Source organism: Agelaius phoeniceus, chromosome 8 (genome assembly GCF_051311805.1).
Source record: "Agelaius phoeniceus isolate bAgePho1 chromosome 8, bAgePho1.hap1, whole genome shotgun sequence".
Taxonomy (NCBI): Eukaryota; Metazoa; Chordata; class Aves; order Passeriformes; family Icteridae; genus Agelaius; species Agelaius phoeniceus.
In genome coordinates, this window is record NC_135272.1 from 7,363,065 (window position 1) to 7,384,242 (window position 21,178).

General features: G+C 57.9%; 4 protein-coding genes across 13 annotated transcripts in view; 3 read left to right on the forward strand and 1 right to left on the reverse strand.

Annotated features, from left to right (window-relative positions):
• Positions 1–903: 903 nt before the first annotated feature.
• Positions 904–3,411, reverse strand: HTATIP2 (HIV-1 Tat interactive protein 2). The gene is made up of 5 exons (XM_054637929.2): positions 3,253–3,411; positions 3,067–3,174; positions 2,831–2,968; positions 1,993–2,054; positions 904–1,408 (listed from the first exon to the last, which is right to left on the reverse strand). Exons 1-5 carry the CDS (start codon positions 3,409–3,411, stop codon positions 1,183–1,185), a joined length of 693 nt encoding a protein of 230 aa, XP_054493904.1. The 3' UTR covers positions 904–1,182.
• A 153-nt stretch (positions 3,412–3,564) lies between these two features.
• Positions 3,565–9,583, forward strand: LOC129123525 (1-phosphatidylinositol phosphodiesterase-like). The gene has a single exon (XM_054637926.2). The coding sequence runs from the start codon at positions 4,564–4,566 to the stop codon at positions 5,779–5,781; it is 1,218 nt and encodes a 405-aa protein (XP_054493901.2). The 5' UTR covers positions 3,565–4,563; the 3' UTR covers positions 5,782–9,583.
• Positions 5,822–20,321, forward strand: LOC129123522 (P-selectin). 9 transcript variants are annotated; one of them, XR_013183187.1, is made up of 18 exons: positions 9,168–9,764; positions 10,951–11,038; positions 13,288–13,677; positions 13,775–13,882; positions 13,990–14,172; positions 16,141–16,326; positions 16,461–16,646; positions 16,774–16,959; positions 17,092–17,277; positions 17,412–17,597; positions 17,730–17,915; positions 18,052–18,237; positions 18,367–18,552; positions 18,710–18,895; positions 19,030–19,149; positions 19,441–19,569; positions 19,769–19,824; positions 19,965–20,321. XR_013183187.1 is itself a non-coding variant. In XM_054637921.2 (18 exons), exons 2-18 carry the CDS (start codon positions 10,001–10,003, stop codon positions 19,821–19,823), a joined length of 2,778 nt encoding a protein of 925 aa, XP_054493896.2. In that variant the 5' UTR covers positions 9,715–9,764; positions 9,975–10,000; the 3' UTR covers positions 19,824–20,321. The 9 variants fall into 9 exon arrangements, 6 of the variants coding, with proteins under 6 accessions (XP_077037993.1, XP_054493898.2, XP_054493894.2 ...); XR_013183188.1 differs by having other exon boundaries at positions 19,999–20,321; XM_054637921.2 differs by adding an exon at positions 9,975–10,129 and having other exon boundaries at positions 9,715–9,764; positions 19,539–19,569; positions 19,769–20,321.
• A 412-nt stretch (positions 20,322–20,733) lies between these two features.
• Positions 20,734–21,178, forward strand: part of ATF6 (activating transcription factor 6) — a 75,622-nt gene continuing 75,177 nt past the window's right edge. The window contains exon 1 of one of the 2 annotated variants that reach the window (XM_054637925.2): positions 20,734–21,143. In XM_054637925.2, the coding sequence (XP_054493900.1) occupies positions 21,074–21,143 (70 nt within the window). In that variant the 5' untranslated portion in view covers positions 20,734–21,073. The remainder of the gene's footprint in view (positions 21,144–21,178) is intronic. The other variant, XM_054637924.2, reaches the window with a different exon arrangement.

Genomic DNA, 21,178 nt, shown 5'->3' on the forward strand with positions numbered 1-21,178 from the left:
GAGGAGTTGTCTAGGTGCAGGCCTACACCATCTCACTGCCCCCACCAACTTCCTGAGGCCCAAGCCAACGATGGAAATGCTTGTGTAGAAGGAGGAGATGAGATCTAGGCTCCCTCCATTTGCCACATCCAAGTCACTGACACAGGAGCCATGGGTGAGGTCAGAGAATCCTGGAAAGCAGTGTTACCCGGAGCACTGGGACTCTGGCCAGCAGGGAACTTGGGAGTCACGTATGTTCTGCATCCCCTGTGGGGAGCCACCGAGTTCCTCGACCCCAAGCACGAGGCCTGAGGACAGCCGGGGCCTGGGACACTGCCCTGCCCTGCTCCTCGTGCCTGCTCCACGCCCACAGAAGGAACCTCCTCCCCTGCTGGCACCTGGGCAGGAGCAGGCCCCCTACAAGGTGTGCACAGGGCTGACCTCAACTTTTGCACATGCAGAGCACTCCTGGGAAAACGGGGCTGGGCTCAGGCTCTTTTGTGTCTGCAAGGAAAGCCCAGAGGGACGGGCGTTTGCAAGTATTTACATAGCGTTTTTGTGACTACAGGTACCAAGTGGCAGACCAGGTGTGAGTAGCAGCGTCCCTAGAGCCCTGCGCTCTGAGCAGATGAGCCCAGGAGTGTCTGCACAGACCTGCTGCAGGCAGAGCCACCACTCCTGGCGCCTCAGCAGCTGCTGCTGAGCATCCAGGAGCTCTGCTATCCAAACAGCACTGGTGCCACCATGTGCTCTGTCAAGTGCAGCCTCCACACAGGCAGCTGTGTCTTGTCTCTGCCTTCCTGTGCCTGTCACCTGCCTGTGAGCATTCTCTGAAGTGACATGATCTGAGCACATGAGGCTGAGGCTGGGTTATTAGCATGTGGGTGACAGACACTATTTCAACACAAAGCCGGCACAACCAGATCAGTCACAGGGTTTTATTCAAGGCCTGGATTACATCATCTTTACCCGTATTCGTATTACAGATCCAGGCAGCAGAGCACATTGTTTATACCCACCCAGCAGCCAGCACCTGCATTTTTGATCCCTTGACAGAATCAGCCAAAGTGCAAAGAAGTGGATGTACCTCTGGCTCCATGCTAGCCATGCAAGCACCCCACACCTCTCCCATGTGTGCATTCATCCTCAGCCCAGAGAGCATCTGAAGAGTGAACCAAGCTCCTGCGTGTCATCCCTGCTGCTCTATGTGCCCTGCTGTGGCACTGCCTTTCCTAGCTCATGGATGGCCCCGTTCTCCAGCACCTTTACCTTCCCCTCTCCTGGTTGCAGTGCACAGGCCACCATAGCCCTGGCCACCATTTCCACAGGCACTGAGTAAGCGGTGGGGAACAGCCGAGCCACAGCGCCCAAGAACTGCTGGGCTATCCACTCCATGGGCCGGGACTCCTGGCGCCTGCACAGCAGCACCCTGCAGAGCAAGAAGGTGAGGTGGGTCAGCATGAAACAATCCAGGCTGAAAGCTAGAGACTGAGTTCTCCAGCTGCACCAGGGCCCGGACAAGCTCCCTGAACTGACACGGGCTTTGGGGCTTTCGCAGGGTCATGGAATGTGACAGAGCTGAGCCCTTGGACACTAAACTCCTTTCCCCACTGTGCTGATGAAAGCAGAATTCCAGCTCTCCTAGGTATCAAGAGCACAGTACACCTGAAAGGACACAGGGGAGTGTTCCCTCTGCATAAGGTCAAGGTCCATCTGGAGCTAAGCTCTGACCTATGTGCCTCAACCTAGGCTTTCAGCCCAAGGCTCCTGTCCTTGCGTGGCACATGGCACTAGCAGTGGGATGGGCCATAGGAAACTGCAGAGATTGCTCCCTGCAGCACTGGGAAGCAGTCTGCTCATTCATGAGCTACATTTGCAGCTGCTGGCATTCTCCACTTCCCTCCCCAGCCCTGCCCTCACGTATCCTTTCTCTTCCTCCCTCTCCCAGTGAAGCATTTCCCTGCTGCCCTGGCAACCCCGCACCCTGTGCCCCCCCTCCTCCACACTACTCACGCTGGCCGGAGAATGGTACAGTCATCAAAACCAACAGCCTGGACCAGGTTTTCCACTTCTCCCTGTCAGAGCAGGCAGGCAGGACAAAAGGAGACAAGGATGAGTGCAAGCACCATCCCTGCCACCCCCATGAACACCCAGGAAAGGGCTGCTGAGCCGAGGGCAGGATGGCACTAAAACCAACATGAGGCTGGAACAGGCCAGGCAGGGATCAGCTCTCGGGGCCAGGCAGCCAGGGCGAGGGCCTGTGGTGGACACGGACCACGGGTCAGCAGTGCGCCCCTGCAACCATCACTAAACTGTGCTAAACTGCAACAGGCTGCTCTGGAGAGCATCTGGACTCAGCATCCAGCCTGGGGATGGATCCAGGCGGCACAAGGCGCTGGCAGGCAGCTCTGAATCCAGCAGGTGTTGGGAGCTGCAGCACGCAAACATGGACAAAAAAGCTTTTGTGACGGGTGTGGTCCTCCCTGGGGAGCCTGCAGGCCTTCCATCAGGAGATAGTTCATGTCTCACCTGGCCACAGCCCTGAGCTTCCCCACATAGCTGTGAAGCTATCCCAGCTTAAGGCTGGGGAACTGTTGTTGGGCTGGAGACCCCAGCACATGTTTCTGGAGTTTGAGGAGGGAGGCAGACGCTGCACTGCAGGTGTTGTGCTGCTTTATAAGAAGCCAGTTGCACAGCTGCCCAGCCAGCCCCCTCCCTTGTCCCGCAGCAGCAAGAGGATCCCCAGAGCCATTTGCATCTCTAAACCTCAGCTCCTGCTTGCTTCCCGAGCCTCCTGGCATCCCGTGATTCCTGCACGAGCATCAGGAGCCCACCCCAGCAGCCCCCTCACCTTCACGCGGAGGTAGAGGAAGCGGCTCTTTGCGTTTGCCCCCCGGGAGGACTGCAGGATAAAGTGTTTGCAGCCCCCTGCCCGTGCCAGCTCTGCTGCTTGCGCCACGTAGTCCCGATCCACACGGACAAAGCCATCCTGCAGTGAGAGGGGAGGGTCAGCGGGGCAGGGAGCGGGGCAGGGGAGGGGACAAGCGGGACCCCTGCTCGCCCGGGGGTCAGGGGCTCCCCACTCACTGCTCCAGCCTTGGCCCTGGTAGTGCCCAGGCAGCAGAAGCCCACGTCGTGTCCCTGGAACGCGGCGGCGTGCTCGCCCAGCCGCTCGAAGTCCACCACCGCCTGCTCCTGCGGGAAGGCCGAGGGTCAGCGCCGCCGGCCCGGTCCCCGCCACCACGGCCAGCCCTGTCCCCCGGGCCCGCGCACCACGGCCGCCTCCGCCTCGCCCAGGCTCAGCCGGCGACGCCCGATCAGCGTGACCCGGGCGAAGGCCCGCCGGGCCAGCAGCTCCCGCAGCAGCACCCGGCCCGTCTCCCCGGAGGCGCCCAGCACGAAGCAGCTCCTGCCGCCGCCCGCCGCCGCCATGCCGAGAGCAGCGGGCAGGGCCGGGCGGGGCCGGGGCGGGAGCGGCTGCGCGGCCGCGCTTCGGCTCCGCGGGCGGGCGCTCCGTGCCCGGGAAGCAGTGGGCGGACGCCACACGGGGCCGTTGCTGGGGCCAGGGCGGGGCTGTCGGGGCGGGGGCGGCCCAGGGACCCCCGCTCAGCCCGGGCGCTGCTCCCAGCGCGCAGGGAAGGTGCCCCTTGGCCGGTCCCCGCCGGCTGTTCCTGCAGCGACAGAACAGAACGCCCCCCGAGGATCCCTGTGCTCGCCCCGCTTAGGCGGAGGGGATGTGAGCTGGAGGGATGCTCGAGGGGTCTGTGACTTGTCCGGCGGCTCCTCTCCAAACCCCGGTGGGTTCAGCACGTGCTGCCGGCCGGGGTGCTCGGCAGCTCTGTCCCCTGGGCAGGAGGTGGGTCACTCCCCGCCGGGCAGCCTTGCAGTGACTCCACTGTGAAGCAGTCCCTGGTGCCTGAAGAGCAAGGAGATGAAGCCCATTTCCTTAGGAACTCTCGCTGAGCAGGTCTTGGGATGTGCTGGCAAGCGCAGACCCCCGCTCCGGACACTTTCTGTGCTTTTCTCTCTGATAGGGACGACGCCAATCCTCGCCGGGGCGGTCCAGGTCCCCCCGGGACATAGCTCTGGAGCAGGCATGCAGGCACCCCGCGGCTCTGCACAGCCAGTCCCGTGGGCAGCATCAAGGGGCCCCGCGGCACCACGATCCCGTTTGTCCTGATTCCTGGGGAGGGAGGTGCAGAGGCCTGAATGGCTGCTGTCGGGATCAGCCAGGTGGTTTTCCAGCCTGGTGTGTCTGTCAAGTGCGCTCCTTGGCCGAGGGCTGAGGATGAATCCCAGGTGCACGTGCCATTTGCGAGGCAGGACGCGCGTCATGACAGTCACCGGGTAAATGGCTGGCATCCCGCTCCACCTGCCAGTGTGCCGCCGGCACCCACGGCCGTGCCCTGCTCATTGGGCTCTGCTCCACAGCCACAGGCAAACCCAGGTGCGTGAATGAGGAGGAGGCTGGGGCGTACCAGGGCTCGGGGGTACTGGGACGGGTGCTTGACAGTGGCAGGAGAACAGTACAGTGTGACAGAAGTACAGGCAGCAAAGTATATGGGGCACTTGTGGTTATAGGGTATGGTGTGTTCTAGGATTTTATGGTACGGTGAGGATGCCACTGGGGAGGGTGGGATCGGAATGCATGCTCCCACCACTCATGGTCTGGTTCTCTTCCACGGCAGGGCTCTGGGGGGCCAGCCAGGTGCCGAGGTGCCCGCTCTCCCGGTTATGGAGACATGGTCCCGGCGCAGCGCTGCCTTCGACTGTGTGCCCCAGCCGGCAGCCTGCTGCCCTGACTGGATGGCGGGGCTCCCCGACGCCCTGCCCCTCTCCCACCTCTCCATCCCTGGCACCCACGACTCCCTCAGCCTGTTCGGTGGCCGGCGCCTGCGGTGCCAGAGCTGGGGCCTGGAGGCCCAGCTGGCGGCCGGCATCCGCTTCCTGGATGTGCGCTGCAAGCTGTCGCGGGGTGAGCTCCGCATCTACCACCTCTGCACCTTCCAGCGGGCCAGCCTCCGTGGCGTCCTGCGCCGCACCCTGCGCTTCCTCCGCGCCCACCCCGGCGAGGCCGTGCTTATGCGCATCAAGGAGGAGCTGCCCATCTTCTCCCGGCCCGGCTTCGCTGCCCAGCTGCACCGCTGCCTGCTGGAAGAGGGACAGGGCTGCGTGTGGTGCCGGGAGGAGGTGCCAACGCTGGGCCAGGTGCGCGGGAAGATAGTGGTGCTGGAGGCGCTGGCGCGGGAGGTGCTGGGCATCCCCTACGAGCAGCTGAGCATCAGCGACGCCTGGAACGTGCTCTCACTGGAACGCAAGTGGGCCCGGGTGCGGCGGCACCTGGAGAAGGCGGCCGGCGGAGACCCCAGCACCATGTACCTCACCTTCTGCTCCGGCAATGGGCTCTTCACCTGCCCAGAGGAGGTGGCTCGCTTTGTGAATCCCCGCTGCTGCCAGCACCTGCGGCGCCGGGGTGGGCAGCCCGTGCGCTGGGGGGTGGTCATCATGGACTTCCCTGGCACAGGCCTTCTCCGGCTCATCGTGGAGAGCAACGGCCCGCGGACCAATGGACACGGCACAGCGGCCCCCGGCACCCCCACGGTACGGTCCCGGCACCGCCGCGGCAGACGGGACCGAGGCCGCAGCCCGCACAGCCCCGCAAGCTGCCCGCGCCGCTGTCCCTCGGGGAGGACACTGCTCCCGGCCCCGCGCCTCTGCCCAAGGGCCGCCGGGCCTGGAGGGCAAAAGCGGGTTTCTAGGTCTTGCAGAGCACCGAGAAGCCTTCGTGTGACGATGGTGTGACAGCCGCAGAGGCAGCAGAGGAGGGCCGGCTACGGCCGGAGCCGGGCAGCCCAGGGAGCTGCGCCTTGCCCTGAGAAGCCAGGTACGGTGCCGGTACGGGGCTGGGCCGCCTGAGTCGCACAGGGCAGCAGTGGTGGGTGGGGGTAGAATGTCCTGCCTCACCTCCTGTCGGGCCAGTGAGTCCTCCCAAGATGCCTCTCTGCAAAATAGTCCTTTTCCTTAAGGGTAAATAAAAATAAAAAGAAGCTAGGAAAGCACTGCCGATGTTGCCTTGCCATTTCCTGTCAGAAAAGTGGAGAAAAGACGTTTTGCTTTTGCGTCTTAGATGTGAAGGAGCTTGTACCCCTCTGCCCATGGATGAAGCACTGTTAAATTGTTGCCTGTGACCATCCTGCTCTTAAAGCAGCGCTGCAAGAGGTCACAGGAGTAAGAATTAATTTCAAAGGTGACAACAAGTGGCTAGGAACAGCCCTCCCCTCATTGTTTTAGCTTTTATTTCTTTCTTGCAGGGGCTTGCCCCAGAAGTCAGGACTCTTAGGAAGAGCCAGCTTCAGCAAGGGCCACCCACCCTGTGCATGGAGCGCTGGATGGCCACAGAGGCAGCGACTCAGACAGGGCTACCCTGTCCCTGGGGTCACACACCAAGGGATGCTGCACTGGGCAGAGCCCAGCAGTTTGCAACAGCTGGGGCAGTGCAGACAGGGTACTTTGTAGCTCTACATAAGCAAGGTGGTTGAGGCACAAAAAAGACTTTAAAACATGTTGTGCCAGTGCCTGCCCTATCTGCAGATAATAAATCACTAATACAAATAGACAACACAATAACTCCTTTGAGCAGAAAGGTAACCAAGATCCCAAGGGAGAAATCATCACCCAGGAGCGTGTCTGCTGCATCACTGGCAGCAGCCGAGCCAGACAGGCTGTGTGCTGAAGCAGGGAGGTGGGAAAGAAAGAGGTACTTTTAGAAGAAGAAAGCTCAGCCTTGGCCTGCCAGAAGGTGAAGAATGTCCTCAGGTTGCTTCTGTCTTGGGTGAAACACAGCTGGGCACAGCTGGAGGAGATGCCACAGGAGTTCCTGGCCCGAGGAGAGGATGTCTTTTGCTGTGCAGGGCCTAGCCCTGGCTAGCGACACGGCTCTCAGTGCTGAGTTCATCTGCTGCCCAGGGAGGGGAGCTGGCAATAGTACACAGCAGGTGATGCAATAGTACACAGCAGGTGACAGAGGTGACAGGCAGAGGAATCTGTCTCTGGGATTGCTATGTGAGATGGGAGAAGGTTGAAAACTCTGCATTAAACCAGACATGCTACAAAAGCACTGGTGGTGTCCAAGGTGAGGGTGGCCTGGTTCATTGGCTACCAGTGTCTCCTGTGCCTGGGCTGCCCCCACACCAAGCCAGTGTGGCTGGTCTGTCCTGCCAGGAGGATGGGTTCTACTGGGGCAGGGCCAGGTGAGTCGGTGGCTTGTCTCAGCTTGTTCCAGGGATGCACAGTGCCATGGAGAGCCAGGCAGGGCAGAAGCAGGGCAATCACAGTTCCTAGGAGCTGTAGGCTGAGTGGTTTGGCTGTCACTCAGGGCTGCCCCTGGATGTGGCACATCCCTGCAGCTGCACCCCAGCAGTCTGTACCCACCCTGTGCCCCAGCTCGCTGGCAGGGCAGAGGTGCCGCCTGGGATTCCCCGGGTGGGCAGAGTCACTTGTTTACTCCCTGTCACTCAAGCAGCGAGATAATGTCGGTGTTATCTATGCCCCAGGCATCCTGTTTGGCAAACCCTTATCTGTGCCGTGCACATGTGGCTGGTGCCAGGTGCCAGGGAGCTGGCAGGCAGCATGGGCAGGGGTACCCGTGTGACAGTGATGCCCAGTGAAAAGGGTCTCCAGCACCAGCTTCAAAGTGAAAGGCAGGAGGCAGAGAACTGTCCTACAGCTGAGGTCAAACAAACATCTCTGAGAGGGTCTGGATAGGGTGGGCAGGAGCGATTTGCCCAAAACTACCCCTACATTCCACAGCCAGGGCTGTCCCAGCGCCTCAAGGTCCCTGTGGGTGCGGGCTACGGGGTACCTGTCCCTGGACTTCTGGTCCTGGCTAATCCTTGCAATCATCTCAGTCCCTCCAAGCCAGGGTAGCACCCTTAATGCGTCTCCCGGTGTCCAAACGCTTTCAAATTGTGAGAAAGATTTTATCAGGTGCTGCTTGAGGCGGGGCAGCAACTGATAAAAGGGTGGAGGAGGAGGTCCGGCTGCCGGAGCTGTGCGCTGGCGGACTTGCCCAAAGGCACTCTGCAGCTCAGGGACACCCTTTGGGTCAAACTCTTCCTGGGGACCTGTGGTAGAAGTGATGTCCTGCCCGCGATCAGGAGATGCCTCTAAAGTCTCAGGGAGAGCCGCCCGTGTCCCCCGGGAAGAACGGAGGGATGGCAGCAGCGGGGCTGCACCCAGGCGTGTGTCCTCGCCGGTAGCACCCCACAGCCCTGACGGGCGGGATCGGGTACCTCCAGTGGGCTGTTGAGCCCTCCCCGGGGCGAGCGGGGCTCCCAGGAAGGTGCCCGCTGTATCGCGGGCAGCAGCCGAGCCGGCCGGGCAGTGTCGGGTGACTCGGTTCCTCTGCGGTTTGCGGACACATTGCACAAGGAGGGGAACAGGCTGTGCCAGCCTGGGGCGGGAGCCTCTGCTGTAAACAACGCGCGGCCGTGCCCCTTCCCCAGGAGCAGAGCCTGCGGCACGGCTCTAGGGCACTGAGAGCATCGCCCCGAGGGCTGCTCAGCACTGGGGCACAGCAAAGGAGGCGCTTCTCCATTCCAGTGCCTGGGTCTAGAGGGACAGGGCAGAGGTGACAGAGGAAAGGGTCTTTGTACCTGCTCCCTTGAGGCCATGCTGAGCAAAGCCCTAGCTGGCAGCTTGCTCGTGTCCTCAGAGGGATGGCTGGGGGGACAGGATGCACCATCCTGACACCTGGGAAATCCCCACACTGCTCAGCCCCTTCCGTGGTGAGCAGAGCAGCAGGAATCCAGCAGGAGCATGGATCTGCAGCATCCTGAATCCCTTCCAGGGAAGCCAACCTTGGAAATAACCTGAGATGTGAAAGGGCTCCTGGTGATTAACCAGCTCCCAGCAGAGCTGATTTGGGTCTTCTCTCCCCTCTACCATGTGTACTTTTTTCCACTACCTGCAAAGCAAGCCCCCATCCTGCCAAGTATCCATTCTGCCATGTAGGACCGCCTCTCTGAACCCAGGCATGGGGCACCTGCCTCCACACAGAGCTCGAACTTGGTCATTTTCTGTCTTCGCAGCAGCAACAGCCTCTGCATCTCAGACACCCTGATTCCATTTTTAAAGCAATACCAACAAAAGTAGTAGTTACAAAAATAAGGGTGGGAGTATTTTTTTCTACTGCTCTGCCCTACCATGTTGGGTTCCAGCAGAAGTGAAACTGGCAGGGGCACAGCCTGCTCTGCCCTGGGGCTGTGTACCCATGAGCACCCCTCTGAGTCCCAGCAGTCTCTCACCAGTAGGAGAGGCAGCTCCCACCCTGCCCAGGTGACCCTCAGCACTTGGTGCTGGTCTCCTCCCCAGCAGCTGCCCCTCAGCCTCTCTGTCTGCCTGGCTGCTCCTTCCCTTCCCATAACTGACCATCCTTGGCAGAGGAGCTGCTAGAAATCAAGTGCTCCTGAATTACTGGGTATACAGACTCAGCAATTCCATAGAAAGAAACAACTGCATTAAAACATTTTTCAAGGAAGATATCCAGAGACAGGAAACAAGGTTCATTTATATTGGCCAACAATAAAGTAATTGTAGTGGGTTATGGCTCTTGTGGAATGGGTTCCTCCTTTTGTCTAGAATGTCCTGGTGGAGCAGCATCAATTTCTTTGGAACTGGAAAATACATGTGACCTGCATGGCTCTTGTTTGGCTTTAGCTGGAAGTGAGCAGAGTAATTTCTGCAGAAAACCTGGCCAAGGCAATTCTACTTACAAACAGGACAGGGTAAGAAACTATTTATAATTATTATAATGATCCAAGGGGCGGTGGACACAATTAGACATGTTCCTGAAACACTGGTGGAAGTTCCTAAAGGATGTTAATAAGTCAGGAGGAAGTTCCTCTGGCATATTCCTGGACCTTTCTCATAAAGACTTAAAGGCAAAGACAGAAAAATGCATTGTGTAAGTAAGTGTTTATAAATGGTATGTGAAGATTCACAGCCAGAGCAAAACACCTGCATGCACGAAGAGTGTCTGGCATGGAGCTGGGAGGTGGTGAACCACTGTCCTACTCAGCCAACAAGGGACCTCAATCACACCTCAGCCTCCTCTCTCCTCCACCAGTGTAGGTGCTGCCACATGGACACGGTAGGTCAGAGAGGTCTAGGTGCTCTGGGCATCATGGACTGGGGCTGAACACTTTTCAGGGGGCCCTTCTCCTCCTTCTGGGGTGCTTGGGCAATCCTGGCTTGTTGTGGGTCATTCCTGTGGCTGTCATGTCCCCATGGCAGCGGGGATGCAGCCAGCTCCCATGCCATGGGGCTGCTGCCAAGCTAGGTCCATCAGGACTGTGGCCAGTGCTGACCCCACTGTTTGTCTCCAGCCCCGGGCTCAGAGAAGGGTTTCTTGGGGCTAGAGTGGGAAGGGGAGGGCAGGGGTGTGGGGCAGGATGTGGGCTGGCAGCGGGGCTGGGATGGGAGGGGAAGAAGCTGGGGGCAGGGAGCTGCAGGCTCGGAGGAAGCGTGAGCAGCACTGCCCACCGAGGGACAGCTGCTGCGGGCTGGGCACGGTGCAGCTGCGGCACCAACATGGTAAGAACTGCTCCTTTCCTTGGGCATGACTGAGGGTCTGCCTACACAAGGGGATTAGCGGAGGGCAGGGCTGTGGGCAGGTACTGACAGGAACCACAGCTGGGGGCTGCGGGACACACGCAGGCTGCCCTGGGGACACTCTGCCTGAGCGACCCCAGGCTCACGGGACACTGCCAGGCACACAGGGCACAGTGACTGCAGAGGTAGATGCCAGCCCTGGCTGGGCAGGAAGGGGCTCCGGGGCACAGGACACCGTGTGTGCCTGCATGCCAGTGCCACGAGTGACTGCCCTTGTGTGAGCCAGGACTGCCTGGCAGTGGTGTGGGTGCACGTGTGAACCCCTTGGGATGTGCACGCTCATGTCTCCCTCTCTCTCAGGGCACTGCTGTGGGACTGCGATCTGCCAGGAGGACACGGACTCTGGGCTCTCCTGGCACCTCCCTGGGCATCGCTGCCATCACATGGGGTAAGCCACCCACCACCCACTCAGTAAGTCCAGTGTGACCCTGCTGCCAAGGAGTCTGCAGGTCTGAGAAACTGGAGAAATGTAGCATTGCTATTTTGGGGGCTCATCAGCCCATCCCCAGGGCTGGATCCCTCTGGGCTGGGAGGGGGCTGGCCCTGCCTGTGCCAGCCTCCAGGCAGACTGTGCTCCCCCAGGAAGGGCCAGGCCATGGCTGAGGTCCCCGCAGGATGTTTGGTTCCCCAAATGCAGCATGGCAGCTGGTACTGTGAACTGTACTATGATCTGGGGAAAGGCAGGGCAGCTCTAACTACCGCCTACACCCATGCTCATGCTGGGGAGTTGGGCATGGATGGAGTCACAGGACCCCATGGGTGTAAGGGTTCATAGCACAGCTGGGGCAGCACCACACAGAATTAGAGCTGCTAATTGACATCAGGAGTACAGAAACTAACTTGGTTTTGCTGCCTGTAGGGTATTTCCTTCACATGCTGGCATTGCACAGAGCAAAACCTACTGGTGCCTGCTCTGTCCCTGGAAATCCTCTGTGAGCTGAATTATTTTCCTAAGAACCTTAGTGACTGAGCTAAGGAACAGAAATGAGGCAAGTGCAGTGTCAGGAGGAGGCTGAGATTTGGCTCTGAGAGAAAACAAAAAGGCAAAGGCACCTCAACAGTGGAGGGTGTTGAGCACCACCCTAGGAAGAGGTATCAGGGCTTCCACAGGAGCAAGAGGTCAAACGACAGGAAAACAGCACTCATTTGGGCACCAGGTGGGGCAGGGAGAAGTAGCATAACACCGGGGAGATGAACTGTGCCATAGAGAGGGTGTAATGCTCTCCTACCTCTTTCCTCCTCCTCCTGGTGGAGCTGAAGGAAAGAGGTAGGAGAGCATGTGGAGGACAGACCTGGAGCAGATGTCAAACTTTGGTCCTTCTCAGTTTGGGGATGGGCTGTGTGAGGGTAGCAGGCAGCTGCCTTGAGCCATGCTGGGGAGTAGCAGGGGCCAGGAAGAGGTTGGTGGGAGCTGAGGATGGGGCAGGCTCCCAGAAGGTGCCTTGAGTTCCTGTCCTGCAGGCCCAAATTCCCAAAAGGTAAAGAGGGAACCACATTTTCCCCAGCTTCAGTTCTGTTGAACAAAGAGGATAGTTTGCTCTTTCACAAGAAAAACCAGACAAATTATGGGAAATTACCTACAAAAATGTATAACAATGGACCAAAGTACAGCCCTAATTAGACTTTAGAAGACGTGTATTTGCATCTCATCTGCAATGCCTGGATCTTTGCACAACTGCAGTGTGATAAAATGCTCTCCTGAGATACAGTGTGAGCTAGGCTGGTTGTTTGGAGCAAACTTTGATCCTCATCTCCCTTTCTGCACATATGGAGATATGATATCCCCACATCACTTTCTGCAGTTGTGGAGATAGCTGCTCCTGGGGAGAATGGAGGAAGCTTCTTTCTGTGGCTAAAACCCTTTGATTGCATAAAGTTGCGGTGTGAAATGCTGTAAATAAGAGCAGGGTTTCAGCTAAGTGCCCTTCATTTCTGGGTGTGGGTTCCAGTTACTTTCTGGCTTTGCCCTGCCTGCTGGGTATGACCATAATATGAGCTTGTTTTTGAAAGACCTTGTTTTGCAACACTGAGTTTTACAAGACTCTAGACCATCTCTGTCTCAGATGAGCAGGTTGGGGTCCAAATGTTTTTGAGGGTGAGGGCATATTTGCTCCTCTGCCTTGCTCCAATCTGGGTCTCATGTAGCAGGGTAAAGCAAGAAAACTGAAGTATACACATCTGCACTCAAGGAAGGAACTGTCTTTATGGAACCATCTTGAAGCGGGACTTTCCTCTTTGGGAAGCTTTTGTGGGCAGGGGAACAGGGCCATGGGGCTGAGCTTTCAATCCTTATGTTGGAGGAGGGTTGGCATCACTGCTTGGGGCTCCTCTGCCTCCTGTGCTCTGCCTGCCTCATCCCGTGCTGCCCCATTTCAGGCTTCACCCTGTCACCTCCAATTTCCTCATCCCTGTGCCATCCCCCTCTGTCCTCATCTCCTTCTGCCACGTCTTTATGTACCCATGGAGTCCCATTCTCATCCACAGTCACCCCTTCATCCAATCCTTTCACCCAGCCTGTCCCTGGCATCTCTTGGCCATGATGTCAGGCTTAGCCCACCCTCATGTCCCAAGGGATCCCACCCCTGACCCAGCTCCCATCCTTTCTGCACCAATCCTAGACCTCATCCTCTTTCCCAGGCATGGTGCTGTGGATGGAGGTGGGTGCCTGGACCTACCACTACAGTGACCAAGGGGACTACACGTGGGAGCAGGCCAGGAATTTCTGCCAGACCTTCTTTACCGACCTGGTGGCAATCCAGAACCAGCAGGAGATCGAGTACCTCAACAAGAGCCTGCCCTTCCACGGGCGCTACTACTGGATTGGCTTACGCAAGCTCGGCGGCATCTGGACCTGGGTGGGCACCGGGAAGGTGCTGTCCAAGGAGGCAGAGAACTGGGCACTGGGGGAGCCCAACAACCGCCGCTCCAACCAGGACTGCGTGGAGATCTACATCCAGCGGCCGCAGCAGGCCGGCAAGTGGAATGACGAGCCCTGCAACCGGAAGAAGAAGGCGCTGTGCTACCAGGGTGAGCAGGGGGACTGCGGACTGGAGCTGGATTGGGTGGGCTGGGAACCTTGGCAGGGTGGTCAGCAGCTCGTAATGACCATCCCCTGTGTGTGCAGCCTCCTGCCAGCCCTTCCTGTGCAGCCAGCGTGGCGAGTGTGTGGAGACCATTGGGAGCTATCGCTGCGACTGCTACCCCGGCTTCCACGGCCCTGAGTGCACAGATGGTGAGACATCCATCCCCACCCCTCCTTCCCTGCTGGAGAGTCCAAACCCTGGTGACAAAGCAGGGTTCTGGTGCTCCTGATGGGCTGTGGCACCGTGTCTCTCCCAGTTATGCAGTGTGCCAAGCTGGAGCCCAAGGGAGTGCCCATGAACTGCAGCCATCCCTACGGAGACTTCAGCTACAACTCCACCTGTGAGTTTGGGTGCCACGAGGGATTTGAGCGGCGAGGGGTGGGCATGCTGCGGTGCCTGCCTTCCCAGGAGTGGTCAGCAAACATCCCCACCTGCACAGGTAGGGCCTGGCAGGGGTTGGGGGGTCTCAGGGATGCAGCATTGATGCTTTGGGGGAGCCAGCCCCATGTGCCCAATGCTCTTCAGACAACTGTTGCTGCGCCCTTACCGATTGTGGAAGCATCTCCTGGTGCTGCATCATGGGGTGGGATTCCCTGAGGAGGCTGCAATGGGCAGAGCAGCTGTGAGCTGTGAGGCCCTGTTCTGCCTGGCTGTCCCAGTGCCCATGTTTGCTGCCCTGAATCCCACTCAGATATCAGCACCCTGTGTACACCAAGTGTGGGGTCAGGATGGTGTCCTGGCTCCTCTGTCAACTCTGTGGCAGTGTCCCTCTCCCCTAGCCCACCTGATCTGCCTTGGGAAGGCATTTGGCATCTTGGGAAAGAGAAAAGAGGGGCTGCTGTCCCACAGCCAGGGGAAGGGTATATCCTGGCAGGGGTAGGCCACCTTGAACAGGGATAAGGACTCATGAAATGAGGTTAGATTTAAGCTGGGTGGGACAGAGTGTGGCAGGAAACCACAAAGGAGAGAAAGCTGTGATATGTTATTCTGCAGGGGCAGAGAAAGTCTTCCTGTCAGTGGCTTGAGGGTTTGCAGCCAGGCACCAGGCATCCCAGAGAACTGCCAGGCTTTTTTGGGGGTGCAAGAGTCTTGCTCCACCTTTCTTGTGCTGCTGTGTGGTACACCTACAGCCTTGCACAAGGATGGGGTGAATCAAGCAGACATGGGACACAACTGGGACTGGGAAGGAATGGGACTGGGAAACATCTTTGTATATATATTCTTTTTAAAAGAAACCTGCCTTGAAGTTAGTTCTGCTGCTGCTGTCTGTGCTGGTTGGGCCTGTGGTCCAACCCAGGACCTTAGGTAGCTGAGAAAAAGCAAAACTGTCCGCAGCTAAGGGGAACAGGCATGGAGATGTGATGTGACTGTTCTGTAACCAGTATCCCCAGCAGGGTCAAGGGCAGGAGATGGCTCCCAATTTTGCAAAAATCCCCACCAACAAGCTGGGCTGAGCCTGTGTGCTCCAGGCCTTTTAGGCTCCTAGGGGCTTGCTTTCCCAGCTTGTTTTTTTCCTGCTGGCTGTAATATGATTGATTTTTTGTTTTATTGCAAACAATCAGATGAGTCAGTTGGTTGCCTGTGCTGGTAACAAAATGATGTTAGCAAGCATTGCCAGCTGGACTTACTCCAGAAACGAGCAGAGCAAGGCTGGTGGTGCAGCAAGGATTGTCTGTCCTGCCTCAAACTCTGCCCCATGCTCGCCTGCAGTCATTGTGTGCCCATTGCTGGCTGGCCCCCAAAGGGGATGGGTCAGCTGCTCCCACCTGCACAGCATGTTCACCAACAGGCACCTCTGGGGACTGGGAAACCAGAATTGCCTGTAAAATAGCTACAAAAGGAAAAGTCTACCCAGGAAAGTGCTTGGTGTCAGTTTGAAAGCAGAAGATGCAGTGAATGCAGTCTGTCTCAGCTGGGCTGGGTGGTGGTATATGCCCTGCTGGCACCGACCTTTGGGGCTCCCACAGGCAGCAGAGCCACTCACCCCAGAAAACTTTGGGTATCACCCTGGCATGCAGCAAAACACACCCTGGGAACAGGCAGGGGAGGCTGGTATACAACCTCTTTAGCCATGGCAGTGCTTTACAGTCCCAAAGCCATCCTCCTGTCACTGTGAGAAGGACAGAGGCTGGTCTCTGCTCCAGTAAAGGGAGGGAGATGAATGGGACTGCAGCAGCTGTGGTCCTTCCTCCCAGGGGCTTTGGCCCAGGGTAGTGAAAGGGATAAACAGGGCTCTGGCAGAGCAGCAACTGTGTCCCCCTGAGGAAATCACTTGTAGGGCAGAAAAATCATTGCACCAACTACAGTTTCAAAGAGGTGAGTGTGGGTAAGATTTGATTTGGATTCAGCCTGAATTATTAGATTTAACCTCATCTATCCCATCTCTGAGCTCTGCTCTCCATTGCAGCCGTCACCTGCCCGGTGCTCAGAGCTCCAGAAAATGGAGAGCTGAACTGCTTCCACCTCCATGGGGACTTCACCTTTGGCTCCACGTGTGCCTTCTCCTGCCAGAAGGGGTTTGTGCTGAAGGGGCCGGAGAGCCGTGAGTGCACAGCCATGGGGATCTGGACAGGGGATGCAACAAGATGTGAAGGTAGAGCTGCGGCTGGAGTGCCAGCTGTCACTAGCCTTGGGGTGACACTGTGGTGTTCCCCAGCTCCTTGGTCCCAGAATTTTAGTCTCCCAGTTCCCAAGCTGCTGCTTGATGTGTACCTCTTCACTCTGCAGCCTTTGCCTGCCCAGTGCTCAGTGCTCCAGACCAAGGAGAGATTCACTGCTCCCACCTCCATGGCAACTTCACCTATGGATCCACGTGTGCCTTCTCCTGCCGGACAGGATTTGCCTTGGTGGGGGTGCAGAGCCGAGAGTGCACAGCCTTGGGGACCTGGACTGGGAACACACCACACTGTGAAGGTATTGCTGCTACTCACAGGCCTCTGGTTCACCCTGGAATGTTCTCCAGTGTCCTGGTCCTTTCTTTCCAACAGTTTAGCCTTGTAGTCCTCAGACTCCCGCTCAAAGTGCTTCTCCACCCCTGCAGCTGTTACCTGTCCAGTGCTCAGAGCTCCAGAAAAGGGAGAGCTGAACTGCTCCCACGTCCATGGGGACTTCACCTTTGGCTCTGCGTGTGCCTTCTCCTGCCAGACAGGGTTTGTGCTGAAGGGGCCGGAGAGCCGTGAATGCACAGCCACAGGGATCTGGACAGGGGATGCAACAAGATGTGAAGGTAGAGCTGCTGCTGGAGCTCAGGGTGTCACTGGCCATGGGATGACACTAGGGTTTCCCCAGTCTCCCAGACCAAACAGTTTAGCCTTGTAGTTCCCAGATTCCTCCTTGAACTGTTTCTATGTCCTTGCAGCAATTGCCTGTCCACTGCTCAGTGCTCCAGAAAAAGGAGAGATGCACTGCTCCCACCTCCATGGCAACTTCACCTTTAGCTCCACGTGTGCCTTCTCCTGCCAGAAGGGGTTTGTGCTGAAGGGGGCGGGGAGCCGTGAGTGCACAGCCACGGGGATCTGGACTGGGGCCACCCCACACTGTGAAGGTAGAGCTGCTGCTAGAGCTCAGGGTGTCACTGGCCGTGGGGTGACACTAGGGTTCTCCTGAAGCTTCTCAGGATGAACAGTTTAGACTTGTAGTCCTCAGACTCCTGCTCAAACTGCTTCTCCACCCCTACAGCCGTTACCTGTCCAGTGCTCAGAGCTCCAGAAAAGGGAGAGCTGAACTGCTCCCACATCCATGGGAACTTCACCTTTGGCTCCTCATGTGCCTTCTCCTGCCAGAAGGGGTTTGTGCTGATGGGGCCAGAGAGCCGTGAATGCACAGCCATGGGGATCTGGACAGGGGATGCAACAAGATGTGAAGGTAGAGCTGCTGCTCAAGGTGTCACTGGCCTTGGGCAGACCCTGGGATATTCTCTTTTTAGTTCTCTCATCACAAGAATTCAGCCTCATAGTCCCCAAGCTGCTGCCTGAAGAGTGCTTTTTTGCCCTGCAGCAATTGCCTGCCCAGTGCTCAGTGCTCCAGACCAGGGAGAGATGCACTGCTCCCACCTCCATGGCAACTTCTCCTATGGATCCATGTGTGCCTTCTCCTGCCAGACAGGATTTGCCTTGGTGGGGGTGCAGAGCCGAGAGTGCACAGCCTTGGGGACCTGGACTGGGAACACACCACACTGTGAAGGTATTGCTGCTGCTCAAGGTGTCACAGGCCTTGTGTTGAGCAAGGGATCTAGAGGACCCTCTTGGTCCTGTTCTTTCAACAGTCTAGCCTTGTAGTACCCACATTTCAGCTTGAAAATGTTTCTCTGTTCTTGCAGCTGTCACCTGCCCAGTGCTCAGAGCTCCAGAAAAGGGAGAGTTGAACTGCTCCCACCTCCATGGGGACTTCACCTTTGGCTCCACGTGTGCCTTCTCCTGCCAGACAGGGTTTGTGCTGATGGGGTCAGACAGTCGCAAGTGCACAGCCACGGGGACCTGGACAGGGGATGCCCCACTCTGTGAAGGTAGAGCTTCTGCCACAGCTCAGGGTGTCACTGGCCGTGGGGTGACACTATGATGTGTCCCCAGCCCCTTGGTCCCAGCAGTGTAGTCTCCCAGGCTCCTTTCTGAGCTGTGCCTCTTTACCCTTGCAGCCATCAAATGCTCAGCACTGACCACCCCCAAGATGGGCCGGGCTGCCTGCTTCCATATCCATGGGGACTTCACCTTTGGCTCCACGTGTACCTTCTCCTGCCAGAAGGGGTTTGTGCTGAAGGGGCCGGAGAGCCGTGAGTGCACAGCCCTGGGGACCTGGACTGGGGACCCCACACATTGCAAAGGTAAATCCTGTGATCTCACATATATCTGTTGTAGCAGAGTATTCTCCCCAGCACCCTGGCCTATGTCAGTTTATCCCCTGGCTTGCCAGTCCACATAACCCCATCTCATTGACATCAGTCCTGTCCTCCTGATGCTCCTGCTATGCTTTATCTGCAGCCATCAGCTGCCCAGTGCTGTCCTCCCCCAGCAGAGGCCAGCTGACCTGCTCTCATGTGCATGGGAACTTCACCTACAACTCCACGTGCATCTTTTCCTGTGAGGAGGGGTTTGTTCGGATGGGAGCAGAGATGCTCCACTGTGAGGCCACGGGGAACTGGACCAGGGATCCCCCTGTCTGTGCAGGTACCCCAGCTCCTCTAGCATGTGGAGGTTCCAGCTTTCCTCCAAGGACATCTTGATTGTGGTGGAGAGAGACTCCCCAGAGGCTGCGAAGTGCCGACAACTTTCTAACACGTGGCTCTGTGGCTTTGTTTCAGAGGATGGTGCCTTCCTAAAGCAAGTCCTGGCTTACAGCAGTGGCTCAGCCCTGGCAGTAGCTGGTCTTGTGCTCTCTGGGGGACTCATTGCCCTCCTTGCCAAGAGGCTCAGTGACAGAGGTACAGAAATGCTTCCTGCAGCCCACCCTAGCTTTGGCCAGGGGCTCTCAGGCAAGGTGGTGACAGTCCCAGGGGAGGCTGGGGTGATCAGAAGTGTTTAACAGTGTGACTGCCTCCATTCACACGTTTTATTTGCTGAGTTGCTTGGGTCCTTGGCAGTTGGTCCAGCTAAAAATGTCAGCAGCCAGGTTTGGAGGGCAGAGCCAGATAAATATCATCAGTCTGAAGAAGGCAGCAAATGCTTGTTAAGGCAGCCCCACCTCATGCCTGTTCAACTCTGCTCAATTTCAGATGCTGCTGCTGCAGCTTCTTGTGACCTTCACTAAACAGATCTGGTTATTTCTTTTCTATGTGCTTTATGCCCATGGACATTTCAACACTGTTATCAGAGGAGAAGAGGAAGCTCCTGAAACCCACCAGGTGAGAGCTATGCTCTGCAGGAGGGTGGCTCTGCCCTGTGACTGTCACAGCCCTATGTTCACCCTCCTGACAACCAGATCTGCCTGTGTGAGGCTGTTTTTTTACGGGAGCATCTCTGGGGCTGACAGGGCTATGCTAACTCCTGGCCTTCACACACTCCTGCATTCCCCAAGGTGACATCCTTGTGTTTGCCTTCCAGTGACCTGGGAGCGCCGGGCACCTTCACCAACTCAGCATATGATGCCAATCTGTGAGGTGGGGCCAGGCAAGACCCTTGCAGCACCCTGTTCAAAACTCACCTGGGTGGCCATCTTCCTGGCTGGGGTGCTCCTGGGTGGGGACACCCCTTGGGACTGGAGTGGGTAACACCAGCTTCATGTCTCCTGTGCTTCCAGCCCGCCTGAGACTGAAACCTACTGTGTCCCCCAGGGCTGCAGGCCCAGCAGGAGCTGCTGTGGGAGCACAGAGGGACTCCATGCCTGTGGTTGTATGTGGTTGTAGCCTGGACCAGAGCTGCCCCTGGACACTGCCACCATGCTGTGTGTGCTGCATTTTCCTTAGAAGGGGAGCTGCCTCCAGTGCAGGCAGCTGGAGACCCACCAGGGGCCAAGAGCCATGTGCTGAGGGCAGCCTGCCACCCAGACCTTGGACATTCTCTCACCAGGAATTTGGACATTCCCCAATAGCTGCTCCACTCACGCTTCTACCAATGAGCTTGTGTCAGTGGGGTCTGAATAAATACCTTTGTCTAACTAATGCCTCCTGTGTGCCTGGCATGGGGAGAAGTTTTCATTAAATAATGTGGCCAACACAGCTAGGGAAGTGATTCTTCCCCTGGACTTGGCACTGGTGAGGCCACTTCTGGGGTGCTGTGCCTGGTTCAGGGCCCCTCAGTTTAGGAAGGATGTTGAAGTGCTGGAGCATGTCCAGAGAAGGTTACGAGGCTGATGAAGGGTTTGGAGCACAAGTCTGATGAGGAGTGGCTGAAGGAGCTGGGGTTGTTTGGCCTGGAGAAAAGGAGGCTCAGGGGTAACCTTATCACTGCCTGAAAGGAGATTGTAACCAGGTGGGGTTTGGCCTCTTCTCCCACGTTATTTTTGAGAGGACAAGAAGACACAGCCTTAAGCTGCGCCAGGGGAGGTTCAGGTTGGACATTCATAGGAATTTCTACACAGAAAGGGTGGCTGGACGCTGGAATGGGCTGCCCTGGGAGGTGGTGGAGTCACCGCCCCCGGAAGTGTTTAAGGACTGGACAGGGCCCCCAGTGCCATGGTCTGGGTGACAAGGGGGTGTCGGGTCATGGACTGGTTTCGCTGATCTCAGAGGTCTTTCCCAACCGAGCTGAGGCTGTGATTCTCTGCGGAGCTCGGAGCACGCAGAGCGGCCGTGCGACCCCGTGCTGCCTCCGCCCGCCCGCCGAGTGTCCGCCGGCGGCCGCCGTGGCGGGCGGGACCGGCACGGCCCTGCCGGAAGCAGACGTGTGTTTCGGGAGGAACGGGAAGCGATGGCGGCGGCCGAGGCCGAGTGGGAGCCGGCGGGGCTGCTGCCCGCCCCGGGGGGCGGCCTGGATTGGGGTGAGCGTGGCTTCGCGGGGCCGGCGCCGGGCCGG

Excerpts from the sequence above, each read along its gene's own strand:
- HTATIP2 (XM_054637929.2), bottom strand. The coding sequence starts at position 3,411 with ATGGCGGCGGCGGGCGGCGGCAGGAGCTGCTTCGTGCTGGGCGCCTCC. Across the intron at positions 2,969-3,066 it reads CCAGGGCCAAGGCTGGAGCA|GATGGCTTTGTCCGTGTGGA; the intron begins GTGAGTGGGGAG and ends CTCTCACTGCAG. Across the intron at positions 1,409-1,992 it reads TGTACCATTCTCCGGCCAGC|GGTGCTGCTGTGCAGGCGCC; the intron begins GTGAGTAGTGTG and ends CTTGCTCTGCAG.
- LOC129123525 (XM_054637926.2), top strand. The coding sequence starts at position 4,564 with ATGGTGTGTTCTAGGATTTTATGGTACGGTGAGGATGCCACTGGGGAG.
- LOC129123522 (XM_054637919.2), top strand. The coding sequence starts at position 9,597 with ATGGGTTCCTCCTTTTGTCTAGAATGTCCTGGTGGAGCAGCATCAATT. Across the intron at positions 14,173-16,140 it reads AAACATCCCCACCTGCACAG|CCGTCACCTGCCCGGTGCTC; the intron begins GTAGGGCCTGGC and ends TCTCCATTGCAG. Across the intron at positions 18,553-18,709 it reads GGACCCCACACATTGCAAAG|CCATCAGCTGCCCAGTGCTG; the intron begins GTAAATCCTGTG and ends CTTTATCTGCAG.